Source organism: Tachyglossus aculeatus, chromosome 18, assembly GCF_015852505.1.
Source record: "Tachyglossus aculeatus isolate mTacAcu1 chromosome 18, mTacAcu1.pri, whole genome shotgun sequence".
In the NCBI taxonomy this organism is placed as follows: domain Eukaryota; kingdom Metazoa; phylum Chordata; class Mammalia; order Monotremata; family Tachyglossidae; genus Tachyglossus; species Tachyglossus aculeatus.
The window spans coordinates 5,675,671-5,691,977 of record NC_052083.1 but is presented as its reverse complement, the minus strand read 5'-3'; the positions used below and the strand labels follow the sequence as shown (position 1 = coordinate 5,691,977).

The 16,307-nt window shown below is 41.8% G+C and overlaps 1 protein-coding gene across 4 annotated transcripts in view; it reads left to right on the top strand.

The window, feature by feature from the left end:
* The window catches only part of CYRIB (CYFIP related Rac1 interactor B), a 54,756-nt gene extending 41,654 nt beyond the window's left edge, over positions 1–13,102 (top strand). For all 4 annotated transcript variants that reach the window (XM_038760314.1, XM_038760316.1, XM_038760315.1 and 1 more), the window contains 7 exons: positions 684–820; positions 2,927–3,004; positions 3,988–4,104; positions 4,801–4,880; positions 7,543–7,669; positions 8,084–8,154; positions 12,357–13,102. In XM_038760314.1, coding sequence (XP_038616242.1) covers positions 684–820; positions 2,927–3,004; positions 3,988–4,104; positions 4,801–4,880; positions 7,543–7,669; positions 8,084–8,154; positions 12,357–12,420 — 674 coding nt within the window. In that variant the 3' untranslated portion in view covers positions 12,421–13,102. The remainder of the gene's footprint in view (positions 1–683; positions 821–2,926; positions 3,005–3,987; positions 4,105–4,800; positions 4,881–7,542; positions 7,670–8,083; positions 8,155–12,356) is intronic.
* The last annotated feature ends 3,205 nt before the right edge of the window (positions 13,103–16,307 follow it).

Below are 16,307 nucleotides of genomic sequence, written 5' to 3'. Positions count from 1 at the left end.
CTTATCTGTGTGCCTTTGCTGTAATAAAACTTAGAATATTAAGCATAAAGTCGAAACATATGGGGCAGAAGATAATTCCATTCCGGGGCTTAGTCGCTACATTCTTCGTTGCTATTGTTGTCAATTTAAAGACTGCAGGTTTTAAAATTTCGGCCATCTGCGGTTCATTGTAATGAAGTTGGTTCTCCCATATTATGAATAGCTTTAAAGGGCAGATGTAAGGAATTGCACAGATTAAAGAACAAGGGTGGCCCGGTCTTGAATTGTGGTGGGGATTTCAGGGGCAGATCATGGCTCTGGCGGGGCTTGGTCCACCAAGGCCCAGTATTGCCGTCCTTCACTCTGGCATCCAAGGGGCTCCTCCTCTCTAGCACCTACCACCACAGTAGGGGAAAATTCAGAGGAAGACGTTGGCCACAATGACAGTAGTGGTGGTCCTGTTAGGGCTGCTGCCTCTTGACCAGCCGATGTCTCCAGCGGCATCCAGATATGTACTATCCCCTTCTCCAAGAATCCCATATGGATGACTCCGCGTGCTCTTCAAAGTACTGAAGAACCAAAGCCCATAATTCTGAGAATAATTCACTGGAATGAACCACCAAGCATTTATCAGATTGTTCTTTTCCTGACAGATATTTTAAGAAGCCAAACCAACTTTTACACTTTTGATCTTCTTTCTTTAGAAGCAGCATTGAGAGGTCTGCTGGGAGCCTTGACAAGTACCCCATACTCTCCAACGCAGCACCTAGAGCGAGAGCAGGCTCTCGCTAAACAGTTTGCAGAAATTCTTCATTTCACACTGCGGTTTGATGAGCTCAAGGTAGACCTGGTGCTGTTTGTGAATGTCATTAATTAACGAATGAAGTAATGATTTTTTTTTTCCGTGAACCCTGGAGTAGAAGTTCCTAGAAAGCCGAAAAGAATATTCATTTAGGAAGTGTATTTTTCCCTTCTGTTGTACTTCAAGGATTTGAAGACAATGGAAATGTAATTAAGCAAGAAAAACTCTAGTCCTGGATATTTTGAGATGGCTCAGTAGTTTCAAGCAACCACCTGGGAGGCACAGACTGAAAAATTTTGGCTATGCTACTGATTTACTCTGTGACCAAGGGCAACTCACCCAACTGTTCAGATTTCATGAAATTCCAGCACAATTTCCCCCTTGAAAAATGATCATGATTGTCTATTGTATACCTTCCCGTTTTCCCCTCTTTCTGTTTGATTTCCGTTCCCCATGTATTTATTCTAATTAGCATTTTTTGGGAGGGGCAGAGGGGTTTGCTCTAGAACACAGACTTACATTTGAGGTTTCAGAAATTTTGAAAGGTAACTTGGAGCCAGTATAATAAACTGAGTTGGAATTTGCGGTGAAGTATGTATGCTCACACACTATACATGTTTGTAGACGTACACACATACACTGTAGGTACACACGCACACACTCTCAGTCTCTCTCTCCGCTGCAGTGTCAAATTTGAAAAGCAGGACCATGAGGAAATGAAGGATAGTTGATTCAACATTGGCATATATGACTCTTACCAATGTTTCTATCTAAGTAATCTCCAAGACTGTCATCAAGTCCCTAGAAGACAGCCACACAGAACCTGTTATATGTTGCTAATATACCAAATGCACAGGAATCAGCATGGCCCAGTGGAAAGAGCACAGGCCCAGGAGTCAAAGGACTGGGGTTCTAATCCCAGCACTTCCTGTTGATTGCTAAGTAACCATGGGCAAGTCACTTAGCTTCTCTGTGCCTCAGTTTCCTCAACTGTAAAATGGGGATTGAATACCTGTTCTCCCTCCTTTTTTAGACTCTGAGCCCCATGTGGGACGGAGACTATGTCCAACCTGATTAACTTATATCTACCTCAGCTTTTAGACCAGTGCTTGACACACAGTAAGCACTTAACAAATACTATAAAAAGAAAATAAAATAGACATACGGAACATATGAACTGCTTATAGAGTTTTGATAACTCTGGATTTCATGGCCCATTATATTTGCCATGTTAATCTGTTCATATCCAGGTGGATTTTGGATATTATAAAAACCTCATTAGAAATGGGAAGCATCTGTTGAGAAAACTGAGAGAGGGCTTTTCCTTTTTTAGGGGCAGGTGAGAGAGTGAAGTGTGGAGGGGGGAGGATTGTCTTCGGGTAGGCTTAATTAGATTTTTAAGGTCCTTATTTCAGTCAGTATTATTGGTTGAGCTTCTGCTGTGTGTAGAGCAATGTTTTAGGTGTTCAGGAGAGTACAGTAGAATTAATAAACCTGTCCCTGCCCTCAAAAAAGGCTCTGCTCTTTTGTATGGTCCCAAGTGCTTTAGAATGTTGCTCTGCATCCAGGAGACACTTAATTGATGCAGAAGTATAAAAGTTAGGGCACTTGTTAAGTGCTTACTATGTGCCAAGCAGTGTTCCAAGTACTGGGGTAGACACAAAGTAATCAGGTTGAACACAGTCACCGTCCCACACAGGGCTCACACTCCTAATCCCCATTTTACAGATGAGGCAGGTAACTGAAACCCAGAGAAGTTAAGTGACTTGCCCAGGGTCACACAGCAAACGTGGCAGAGCTGGGATTAGAACCCAGGCCCTTCTGACTCCCAGGCTTGTGCTCTAACCATCAAGCCACACTGCTTCCCAGTCGCATCACCATGCTCAGCCTTCTAGGGATTTGGGGGGCAAGTAGCATTTTGGAGCGTCCTAGGCAATCTTCACTTTGGATATTTTCTCTGTGGTTGAGGCCTTCACTTTAGGTGCACAGTCTTGTTTGGAGTGACAGTGCTTTGCTTCTTGTCCTTGAAAAAGAGCTGCAAGCAAGGTCACTCACCTCTGGATGTTACTCAGAGCATAGCAGTAGGTTCTTCAGGTGGCATTTGTTTCCCACGTACATTCATCTCTAACCCTTTTTGTATCGTAGATGACAAATCCTGCCATACAGAATGATTTCAGCTACTACAGAAGAACATTGAGTCGGATGAGGATTAATAACGTTCCAGTATGTACATGGCTGAAAAGTCATTTCTTTCAGTTAATGTTTAAATGCAATAATAATATAACAGTAATAATAGTGATAATTTGACGCTGAGTGGGGAAAGAGAAGGGTCATCCTGCAGAAGACAGAACTTTCAGTTCATCCGCCCTCCCCTTGCCACTTCTCCAAAGCCCAGAAGCAGTCTGCAGATAGCAGTCATAGAGTGCATTTCTAGTACTCTCAGTTCTGATTGAAAGCCGTTTTGTCATTTTAGCCATTTAACATCCCCATGAGGAGGAAGCGGCAGGTAATATTGGCCCCATTTTACAAGCTTGGAGCCAGAGGCTCCTGGGAGAGAGCTGAGAGAAGCAGTCAATCAATCAATCAATCAATCATATTTATTGAGCACTTACTGTGTGCAGAGCACTGTACTAAGCACTTGGGAAGTACAAGTTGGCAACATATAGAGACAGTCCCTACCCAACAGTGGGCTCACAGTCTAAAAGGAGGAGACAGAGAACAAAACCAAACATACTAACAAAATAAAATAAATAGAATAGATATGTACAGGTTAAATAAATAAATAGAGTAATAAATATGTACATACATATATACAGGGTGGGAGAGCAGCCACTTGCAGATGCGGACCTGTTCCTGCTTTGTGGCAGGAGGTGGATGAAACAGTTGTTCTGGGTGCTCCTTAGGTTCTGCTTCTTTTCCCTCATTTTTAAAAACATTGCACCCTGCCCTGATGATCCCTGCCCCCTGTCCTCCCTTTCTCTTCTCCCTTCAGTTGTCTTCAAAAATTCAGTAACACTAGAATTTAAGAAAACCTAGCAGACAAAAAGCAGAGTTAAAAATAAACTCCTTCCATTTTTTCCCCTAGCATTTTGTCACAGCCCCGCTCTGAGATTATCTGTCTTCGTGCTGCCTTTGCAGCTACGAAAATTTTGTGGGGTGATGGGGTGTAATATGTAGTTCACGAAGTGAGTTTCCTTTCTATTCAGGCAGAGGGAGAAAATGAAGTAAATAATGAATTGGCAAACCGAATGTCGTTATTTTATGCCGAAGCCACACCAATGCTGAAAACCTTAAGTGATGCCACAACGAAATTCGTATCAGAGGTAAGGGCATGGATTGAGAATTCTTTCTTTTCCTTTTGTTTTGCTAGTAGGGTATGGCAGATTACGCTTTCAACCTGCTTCAGTAGAATAGAAACTGTTAAACCTGTCTCCCAGGTTTTCACCAATAGTACTTATCTGCCTTTTTCCATTAGAAAGTAACAGAATTAGAAAGTAACAGAATTAATTAGAAAGTAACAGATCCTTATGACCTGTTTTCCTCTCTCTATTGCATTGTAGTTTTCAGGGAACTGAATTTGGAGAAACTGTACAACTGCTTTTGGGTGACATTATCAATTTTCTATTCTCATTGTATTATTATTATTATTATTATTATTGTATTTGTTAAATGCTTACTATGTGCCTCGCACTGTGCTAAGCGCTGGGGTAGATACAAGGTAATAGTAGTAGTAGTTGTTATAGTTCAAGTATTTATTGAGCATCCATTAGGTGCAATGCACTCTATCCAATGAAGGCATCCATACCCTATCCTAAAGGAACTCACCCTGTAACAGGGGAGAGAAACATAAAAATATGTAAAACTGCAATTGTCAAAATACATAATTAAACACACAGTTGAATACAAATCCATAAACAACTGCTTAGGAAGTTTATGTGGTATTCTGAGTTAACGTTGCTTATATGTGATTGATTTTTAAGGTCCTCGTCTTCACTCTTTGAAATGTTTCTTCTTTCCAGAATAAAAATTTACCAATAGAAAATACCACAGATTGTTTAAGCACTATGGCTAGTGTGTGCAGAGTCATGCTGGAAACCCCGTAAGTATCGACTGATTTTTCTCCCTGTTGAAAAAGTACTGACTTCATTCTGGGGGAAGAAAATAAAGGGCTCTCCTGAAGGCTAAAAGTTACTGAAAATACACATTCAACAAAATCTTATGCAAAAAGAATAGTTTGATATTTTCAAACTTTTATCATCTTTTAGTGAAAGGAGAGAGAAAAGGAGGGATGAGATCAAAACTCCTTGCTTCTTCCTCTTCTAACTTGTACTACAGCCCTCCAGATTTCCCTTTTCCTTGCCCTGGATTTTCATTTTCTGTTCAGGAAAGGGAAGATGACAATCTCAAAATATTAAGCAATCTGATTGTAGAGCATTATGTAAGTGCTCGGGAATATTCAGCAAAGATGAAAGACCCAACTCCTGCCCTCAAGGAGTTTATAGTTTCACAGGAGTTTACCACCTAAGGTTGGGAGATACAATCTAATGTTCTAATGTCCTAACAGAAAGACTGTCACTAATAAAAGTTCATTTTAAAAAGCATATAATTCAGATTTTTTCACTAACTTGTAGTTTTTCCCCCTCCCTTTATTCCAAATTTTACTACTACCTTTTATCAATTTACAGATATTTTATGTAGTAATAGTCTTCATGAATAATGAAATTTATAGTTTCACAAGATTCGCTATATTTTTTTAATAAGGCTAAGAAATTTTTGTATCCTGAGAGGGTGTATTCAAAGAGGTTGATTTAGTAAGCCAAAGATTTAGCATTTTCATGTAAATAAAAATAATTTTAATGCTATTGTCAATTGACTTCCCATTTAATGGGGTAAAAATTAAACACTGGCTGATATTTTTTTTTTCCATTTCATTTAAGTGGGACTTTCCTAATCCATTTGTAGAAGTCTACTGAGGTGTGGGTGGTTTCATTCCAGGAATCCGAATTTACACAATTTATGTTCTTCCAGTTTTTGCAAACAGAAGTAGGCTCTTAGAGTCTGCTGTAATCGTAAACATGCTCTTGTACTTGGTACAAATTCATTCAGTCGTGTTTATTGAGCGCGTACTGTGTGCAGAGCACTGTACTAAGCTCTCACTTTGAGTAGAGAAGGGAGTGTATTGTAACAGTACCCTACAGTAAGCGTTCGATAAATATGATTGAAAAAGAGGCAATAATTTTTATTTCATTCTCTAAAATGCGAAAAAGCTTAGCTATCTCTCACAGTTACACCCGGAAAGCTCTACTGGCCAGGCCTTTGCTTGTTCCCCCTGTCCTGCCCTCCCCCTTTTTTTGATACAGTATTTGTTAAGCAGTTGCTGTGTGTCACACACTGTCCTAAGCGTTGGGGTGGATACAAGTTAATTAGGTTGGACTCAGTCCCAGTCCCGCATGGGACTCACAGTCTAAGTAGGAGGGAGAACAGGTATTTAATCCCTATTTTACAGTTGAGGAAATTAAGGCTCAGAGAAGTTAAGCGACTTGCCCAAGCTCACGCAGCAAACAGTTGGCAGAGGTCTTCTGATTCCCAGGCCTGTGCTCTTTCCACTGGGCCACACTGCTTTTCCCGTAGGAAGAGGTTTGTCAGCGGTAAGTGTTCCCCAGGAAGCTTGCAGATCCCCTCTCCCCACCGAGGTCAATCAATCAATCAATCAATCGTATTTATTGAGCGCTTACTATGTGCAGAGCACTGTACTAAGCGCTTGGGAAGTACAAATTGGCATCACAAAGAGACAGTCCCTACCCAACAGTGGGCTCACAGTCTAAAAGGGGGAGACAGAGAACAGAACCAAACATACCAACAAAATAAAATAAGTAGGATAGAAATGTACAAGTAAAATAAATAAATGAATAAATAAATAGAGTAATAAATATGTACAACCATATATACATATATACAGGTGCTGTGGGGAAGGGAAGGAGGTAAGACGGGGGGATGGAGAGGGGGACGAGGGGGAGAGGAAAGAAGGGGCTCAGTCTGGGAAGGCCTCCTGGAGGAGGTGAGCTCTCAGCAGGGCCTTGAGCTCTCAGCAGGGCCTTGAGGTCCGTGCTGCTGAAGTCTGTAGGGTGGTTCTGCACAGCCCTTTGCTAGGCAGCCTCGATTGTTTGGCAGTCCAAGTTTTAGGTGAAGTACGACCTTCCGATCCCAACTCTGCTAGATAGCAGCTTTGGCTGAAATTGTAATTTGATAGGACACACAATTTTAAATAGAAATCAAAGCAGCATGGCTCAGTGGAAAGCGCACGGGCTTTGGAGTCAGAGGTCATGGGTTCAAATCCAGGCTCCGCCAATTGTCAGCTGTCTGACTTTGGGCAAGTCATTTAAATTCTCTGGGCCTCAGTTACCTCATCTGTAAAATGGGGATTAAGACTGTGAGCGCCCCGTGGGACAACCTGATCACCTTGTAACCTTCCCAGTGCTTAGAACAGTGCTCTGTACATAGTAAATGTACATAAATGCCATTATTATTATTATTATTATTATTATTATTATTATTAAATGAATTAAAACCAAAGGCCTAAGTAGTTTTTATTGAGTATGATATTTAGGTCCATTTGACTTCTAGTGTGCAGGCATAATTGAGAGACTGTGGTACTGAAGTTGATAAAGCAGTTTTCTGTGAAGGAAAACTGCTGCTAGCTTTAATGTTCACAAGAAGCTGTTTATGTGCTCAACCAGCATGTGTCTTTTCTAACATTTCAGTGAGTACAGAAGCAGGTTTACAAACGAAGAAACAGTATCATTCTGTCTGCGGGTAATGGTGGGTGTTATCATTCTCTATGACCACGTTCACCCTGTGGGAGCATTTGCCAAAACTTCCAAAATTGATGTAAGTTCTGTTCGATTCCAAAGTTTGCTAAGTGTATTTGTGCGTCTCTGTGGGCATCATTATTTGAGCCCTGCCTCCTTTCTTTCCCCTCCTCATGCCACCTCTTCCACTTTTTACTAAAAGTGCCTTCATGGAATGAAGTGAAATTGTTCCCCTTTGGGCCTTTCAGAGCTCTGGTGAATTAATTGCATGCTTATTTGAAGTAATCAATTCTTCAATTAGGACTGTAAAACTAAATAGATTTTTTTTTCTTTCCCCAAAGGCTCTGTAGAAAATTGAATGTTTTCTACCATATCAGCATACTAATTCTGTTCTGTTTTGTAGTTGAATGAATGGTTCCCCTGATTATTCTTTCTAAAGAAATCATTAACAACATATAAAAACTGAATAAGAACTGTATTATTCTCTCCATAGATGAAAGGATGCATCAAAGTCCTTAAAGACCAGCCTCCCAACAGTGTAGAAGGTCTCCTAAACGCTCTCAGGTATTTCTGTTTGTGGAGTGGGAACATATGTATAGTAATAATGATAATGGTAATAGTAATAACTGTGATATTGGTTAATAAGTAGTAATAGTATTAAGCACTTACTTTAGGTGCAGATGGGAAAGAGCCTGCAATGGGAATTGTCTCTTGGCTCACAATCTTCTAAGCCTACAATCAGTCAGTCAGTCAGTCAATGGCATTCTCTGAGCACTTTAGGAACACAGAGCACAGAACTAAGTACTTAGGAGAGCACAATACCATAGAGTTCAAGATCACCCCCCACAGACATTAGAATAAATATAGAAGGGGAAATGGCAGAGCACAAGAATATGAATGGATGTGCTGTGGGGTTGGATGAAAGTCAAGTGCTTAAGGGGTACTGTGCATAGGTGACAAAGAGTTAAGTGGTTTCTATGTGCCAAACACATAGATACAAGATAAATCACACAGTCTCTGCCCCACAGTGTGGTGTAAAAGATTCCGAATTTAATTATGCCATTTAAGAAGTGTCCGCTGGAGAGAGTAAGGAGGCAAACACATCCAAGTTTGGTTTTTTTTTTCATTAAATTCATTCATTCAATCAGTTGTATTTATTGAGCACTTACTGTGTGCAGAACACTGTACTAAGCACTTGGGAAGTACAAGTCGGAAACAGAGACGGTCCCTACCCAACAGCGGGCTCACAGTCTAGAAGGGGGAGACAGACAACAAAACAAAACATGTGGACAGGTGTCAAGTCATCAGAACAAATAGAATTAAAGCTAAATGCACATCATTAACAAAATAAATGGTATCTAGGTGCTTACTACGTGTCAGGCACTATACTAAACCCTGGGGTAGGTACAGGGTTGAACACAGCCCATGTCCCACAGGGGGCTCACGCTCTTAATCCCCATTTTACAGATGAGGTAACTGAGGCATAGTAAAGTTAAGCGACTTGTCTGTGGTCACACAGCAGACAAGGGGTGGAGCCAGGATTAGATTCCAGGTCCTGCTGATTCCCTGACCTTTGCTCTATCCACTAGGCAATGCTGCTTCATTTTATATCTTAAAATTATGTGGAAGAGACCATGCTGAAACTAGGGATTGGACTCAAGCTCAGAGTTACTAATAAGTGCTTTTTAAAATATTAAGAATAAGGAGCTTTGAAAGAATAAAAGCAGTAAAATAATAAGTTTTTGGTGATAGCTGCTTCTTAAAAAAGAGCCCTGCAGTCCTCAGGACTAATTCCTGGACAAGTCCTGTTTTTGGTGGAAGAAATGGTGGCACATAGAGGACTCTTATTACTCCCCAGCGGCAGGCAAAACTTGGCTGTCCCTGAGTTTTGATCACAGGACTCCCAAGCTGTGCGTTTGGAGTAAAATAAAACATGAAATGTACATATTCTGGCATTTCGTGGTTTTATTTACAATAAGCATCCATATCTCTCACCCAATTATAGAACAGAGGCAGGAAAACCATTCAGTAGCATTTGTTAAACGCTTACCGTGTTTGAAGGACAGAACTAAGCTTACATGTGATAACTGATTCTGACACATTCCCTGCAGCATGTGAGGTTCACATTCTGAGCCGGGCAGGACAGATTCAGAAGGGAACTAAACAAAACAGAATTCAGCTAGAATTTCCGTACTCCTCACGGGCCTTCCTTTTGAGACTGGCAGAACCTTCCCCACATCCTGGTGATGGGAGAATGGGCTGGTGCCGGAGTTCGAGGCTGGGTTTCGACATGGTGGTTCAGTCAGTGTTTTGACCACTTAACTGTGGGCAGAGCACTGTTCTAAGCGTTTAGGAGAGTAAAATAGAGTCATCGCTGTGGTGGGTTGTAAGCTTATCCAACTCAATGGAGAGTGAGAGCAGCTTAGGAAACAAAGGCGGAGATGTCTCTTAGCATGCTTTCTAGCCTAGCCAAATTTACCCTGAAACTTTCAGGACCGGGATCCTTCCTTCAGAGAAGCAGCGTGGCTCACTGGAAAGAGCCTGGGCTTTGGAGTCAGAGGTCATGGGTTCAAGTCCCGGCTCCGCCAGTTGTCAGCTGTGTGACTTTGGGCAAGTCACTTCACTTCTCTGTGCCTCAGTTCCCTCATCTGTAAAATGGGGATTAAGATTGTGAGCCCCCAGTGGGACAACCTGATTATCTTGTAACCTGCCCCAGCGCTTAGAACAGTGCTTTGCCCATAGTAAGTGCTTAATAAATGCCATTATTATTATTATTATTATTATTATTCAGGACACTTCACCTGGGGTTCGTGGCACATATAAATCAAGCAGAGTAATTGTGACCAGGCTGTAACCAAGCTAGAGTAGGTAAAATCTCTAAAAGACCAGTATTTTGTATTGGTATTGCTTATGCATTATTTACAGTACAGGAGGTCTTAAATGGAAATACCCTACAAGGAATTTAGTATAACGCTGTTTACCCATACGAATGAAGCAGCGTGGCTCAGGGGAAAGAGCCCGGGCTTTGCAGTCAGAGGTCATGGGTTCAAATTCTGACTCTGCCACCTGTCAGCTATGTGACTTTGGGCAAGTCACTTAACTTCTCTGTGCCTCAGTTACTTCATCTGTAAAAATGGGGATTAAAACTGTCAGCCCCCTGTGGGACAGCTTGATCACCTTGTAACCTCCCCAGTGCTTAGAACAGTACTTTGCACATAGTAAGCGCTTAATAAATGCCATTATTATTATTATTATGAAGCACTGGGGGTGGGTATTGTGGAGAAGGGGTTGAGGATGAATATTAGTTCAGTATAATATACCATTCCCTTTACCCTGGATAGAACAATTCAGTAAACCTCCTTTGAAATGGTTCATGTAACCTGGCTAATCTTTGTATTAGGTAAGATCCTGCATATTTGCATAGAGTCATTTTAACTTGGGATAAACTCCCTCTTAATTTTATGTTTTTTAATAATGTCACTGAATATGTTGTTTTTAATGAGTGTTGAAAGAACTGCGGGATTGTCTGTGAGAAAAGGAAATGTGTCAAGTGAGAGCAGATGTCCTGTGGATAAAAAAGTGCATCACTCTTCCAAGTCAGTCCTACGTGGTCAAAGCCAGTCCCCTCCCTCAGGACCAGGAAGAGCAGAGGGAAAGGGAGCGAAGGACCCTGATGGGAATGAGGGCAAGAGATTTGGGGCACCCTAAGTAGTGCTACAGATCACGAGGAGCAGTGTGGCTTAGTGGAATAGAGCAAGGCCTGGGAGTAAGAAGGATGTGGGTTCTAATTCCGGCTTTGCCACGTGTCTGCTGTGTGACCTTGGGCAACTCACTTCACCTTTCTGTGCCTCACTTACCTCATCCGTAAAATGGGGATAAGAGTATGAGCCCCGTGTGGGAAAGGGACTGTGTCCACCCTGATTAACTTTTACCTACCCCAGTTCTTAAAACGGTGCTTGTCACATAGTAAGCATTTAACAAGTACCATGGTGGTGGTGGTGGTTCTTGTTATTACTAATATTGTGGTGGTCATTAAGTGCTTACTGTGTTGCCAGGCACTGTACTAAGTGCTGGGGTGGATATAAGCAAATCAAGTTGGACACTATCTCAATTCCCACTTTACAGATGAGGTAACTGAGGCAGAGAGAAGTGCAGTGACTGGCCCAAGGTCACACAGCAGCCAAGTGGTGGAGCTGGGATTGAGAAGCAGCGTGGCTCAGTGGAAAGAGCCCGGGCTTTGGAGTCAGAGGTCAGGGGTTCAAATCCGGGCTCCGCCAATTGTCAGCCGTGTGACTTTGGGCAAGTCACTTCACTTCTCTGGGCCTCAGTTACCTCGTCTGCCAAATGGGGATTAAGATTGTGAGCCCCCCATGGGACAACCTGATCACCTTGTAACCTCCCCAGCGCTTTGAACAGTGCCTGGCACATAGTAAGCACTTAATAAATGCCATTATTATTATTATTATTATTATAACCCATGACTTTATGAGTCCCAGGCCCAGGTTCTGTCCACTACACCATGCTATTAACACACAGAGCAGTGGGGACGTCATGTCCCACAGCTCCCAGCTGAGCCCCTCGCATTCCCAGAACCCAGCCCTGGCCTCTGACTCTGCCGTCGCCCCCCACCCCAGCAAAGCCCTTCTCCAAAATAACGGGCACCAATTCCCAGCCCCATCCCTGGGGTATTGTTCCACCACAGAAGGAGGCGAGGCAAATCCCAAGGGTGAACCTTTTCAACAGCTCATTTTGTTTTTCATTTCCAGGTACACAACAAAACATTTGAACGATGAGACTACCTCCAAGCAAATTAAATCAATGTTGCAATAACAAATTGCCTGGAATCCACACCTGCTGTAGACAGAAGACAGTATTCTGCAATGACTGAGATGCACAGATTTTTTTTATAGTGATTGCAATTACTATCTCATTTGTTCTTGCCTTTTATTTCCTTCTCTTTACATCTTCCCCTTTTTTAATCACGTTCTTGTTCAGACTTCTTTTCTGTGCCAAAATCAATAAAGTTATCAATTCCGAAGGAAAATGTCACCTTTGGAAATGGCCCTCTAAGGCAGCTAATTATGCATTGCATTTGGATCTCTACTGGGAAAATTCTGTTACTTGAACTAAATATTTTTAAACTTGTGGATCCTCATTTGGGGGGAAACTAATATTTAATTGCTTCTTCTGCATGGCAAAACTGCCTATTTCTGCTATTTAAAATTTTTCATTTTCTATTGCCGCTTTTTTCATGTGCAACCAAGAAGAAAAATATGTTTAAATTAACCGTTGTACAAAGTGGTACCCAACACAATTTTTTTTTAATTAGTAAAAACTGTTTTGTTTTAAGTTTGCATTTTGACTCTTTTTTTTTTTGTAAGGATGTATGTTGTGTGTTTAACCTTTATTAACTAACGTTAAAAACTGTGATGTGCGTACCAAATTACGTATGCATGTTCGTGTTTAACGAATGGCTGTTGATAAAAATAAAATTTAGCTTTCATTTTTCTAAGTGTGGCTTGTTTTACTGGTAATTTGGTTCAGGCTTTGAAAAAAAAAATTCACATTGGCCCTTAACTAAATATACAGACAGATGTAGTAAAATGTAGGGTTTTGGGGGGGACTAGCAGAGAGATAGTGTCAAATGAAACAAAAATCGTAACTGTTTTTGCCCTTTAGTGCCTGAGACAGTCAGGCAATGAGCTGAGCACCAGAATAGATGTTCATGTTCATTTTATCCTCAGTTTTATCTGAGTGGGAGATTACCTCTTAACCCTCAGTAAGAGACTATTTAGTTTTTTTGGCGTCCACATTCTCCAGCGGTTTGGGGGAGAGGGGCATCATGTAATTTTCATCTCCATGTTGTTCCAGAGTTTAAATACCACAGGCACTGTCTAAGGCATCTCCCTCTTTACCCAGTCCTAAAGCCAGCCACCTCACAAAACCTTTGGTACTAAGAGGCCTTATAGGTATTTTTTTCTGGATCGATGAGAATGAATATGGGACCATCATCAGGGGTCATTTAATAATCGGATGACACTTTAGCCACAGATTCTCTATGTGTGAAAACTAAGAGAAGACCAAATTGCTTCCATTTCTGACATTGGTACCTGCATTTGTGTGTTTTGGTGGTGATGTGTGGTGTTCAGTATGAATGGAAAAACCTCTACTAGTCCCCTTAACAATATCTATATACGGATTAAACCCGATAGCCTCCTCAGTGCTCACCACTGAAGCCTGAGTTCATCAGAAAACCTAACTCCGAGGAGGGAGAGAGAGAATGGCACAAGCTGGGGAGAAAAGTGTATTCATTTTGCAAGCAAAGCATTGTACCAAATCTTTTTGCTGATGGTTGCTATTTGGTGAAAATTTTATTTGACCGGATGGTTTGAGTAATTCTGAATCACAGCCATTTTCTCCTTTTAGAGTCACTTTAAGATAGGATTCTGGATTCTATTTTAACCAAGGAAAAGAATTTCCAATTATTCCAGTAACAGAGAAGGATGTTCCAATATTCCACCCAATGCAGTTATGGAGCTAGCTTTTCTGTTTCTATTGTTGCTTTTTTTTTTTCAGGCCTGTTACTGGATTAATGCATTTACTGAGCTCCAAATACCAATTGTGTTGCTCCTCTGTGAATACATGGATCCCGTTCACTGAGGTTAATCATTCCAAGACCTGTGGACTCAGTTATGATTTTCTTTCTGTCTTCATTTTTGTCTCTTTATATACCTCCTTCTGCTTTGGTTATCTTGTTTTATCCCTCTAGATGCTTCACTGGTATTCCTGTAATGTCACTTACTGCTATTCAGGGTCACTTTTCTCCCATTTCCATCATTCTACCCATAATTCAATGTTCTGAATCCCAGTTATGGTATGCCAAAAAAAAAATCTTTCCACGATAATAGAAGAAAAGTCGAAACGATGACCCTAGAACCAGTGATATTGAATACACTGTTTGTGTTTCAGTTGACTACCTTTGTTCAACAAAAGCACGGAATTTTGAGTACCTTATGTGATTAATCAGTAGTATTTATCAAGTGCCTGCTTTGTGCTAACCATCTGTTTCCAGCTCAATCAATGGTATTTATTGAGTACTTACTATGTGCAGAGCACTATACTGAGAGCTTGGGAGAGTACAATGGAATTAGGGAACACATTTCCCTACGCTCACTTTAACTGCTCTTAAATAATACAGGTTAATGGTCAGATCTGTGTGATATGAGCATCAACAACTGCAATTAACTTTTAGACTTCTGTCCATGAATCTACAGGAGATCTATCACACCCACAGTAAAGAAGTGAGACCACTTGAGTGGAATGGCCTCAACTCCCACCTGCTCCCACAGTGCCAAACCACAGGCTGCCCAGGAATTCTGGCATCTGTGAGAAGCAGTATGGCCTAGTGGAAAGAGCACAAGCCTAGGAGTCAGAGGGCCTGGGTTCTTATCCCAGCTCTGCCAGCTGTGTGACCTTGGACAAGTCACTTCTCTGGACCTCAGTTCCCTCATCTGTACAATGGGGATCCAATACCTGCTCTCCCTCCTACTTTCAGTGTGAGTCTGATTGAGTCCAGTGCCCTGCACGTAGTAAGCGCTCAATCAGTACCATTAGAGAAGCAGCGTGGCTCGGTGGAAAGAGCCCGGGCTTTGGAGTCATAGGTTGTGGGTTCAAATCCTGGCTCCGCCAACTTGTGTCAGCCGGGTGACTTTGGGCAAGTCACTTCACTGCTCTGGGCCTCAGTTCCCTCATCTGTAAAATGGGGATTAAGACTGTGAGACCCCTGTGGGACAACCTGATCACCTTATAACCTCCCCAGTGCTTAGAACAGTGCTTTGCACATAGTAAGCCTCAGTTACCTCATCTGTAAAATGGGGATTAAGACTGTGAGACCCCTGTGGGACAACCTGATCACCTTGTAACCTCCCCAGTGCTTATTAGAACAGTGCTTTGCACATAGTAAACGCTTAATAAATACCATTATTATATTATTGATTAATTGATTGATTAGCATCTCCAGGCTATATTTCCCTCAGGGAACATCCACAGGCTTGAAATCAAAGAGAATTATTTTCTTTTAGGCTCAGACATCAAGGAACCGTCGCATCTTACTGCCCGAGTTTCCCCATGCATAAAATGGATTGACCTAGCAATTTGCACCTCAGGACTGAAGGTAACTTTTAGACTGTGAGCCCACTGTTGGGTAGGGACTGTCTGTATATGTTGCCAATTTGTTCTTCCCAAGCGCTTAGTACAGTGCTCTGCACATAGTAAAAGCTCAATAAATACAATTGATGATGATGATGATGAAGGAGATGTGCAAGCAGCTGCTCCATTCTCCCTGCAAGGTACTGTTTATTCTAGCTGGCTCATGACAGCTGACAATCATGGGGCCCCAGCAGGCTCCAGGGATGGGAAGAGTGCTTATACCAGAGTCTGAGTGTTTCTAGTGTCAACAGAAAGGGGGTTTCCAAATGGTAAGGAGCACTCCCTAAGTGATTAAGACTTAGGATGTGAATTCTCATTGCCCATCTGTTATCGCAGGCTATTTGCCCTCTTTATGGCCAGTTTCTTATTTGAAAAGCAGGAAGAATAATTAACTTGGTCAAAGGCAGAGGTGTGGGCCCGCGTGGCTCAGTGGAAAGAGCCCGGGCTTTGGAGTCAGTGGTCATGAGTTCAAATCCCGGCTCCGCCAGTTGTCAGCTGTGTGACTTCGG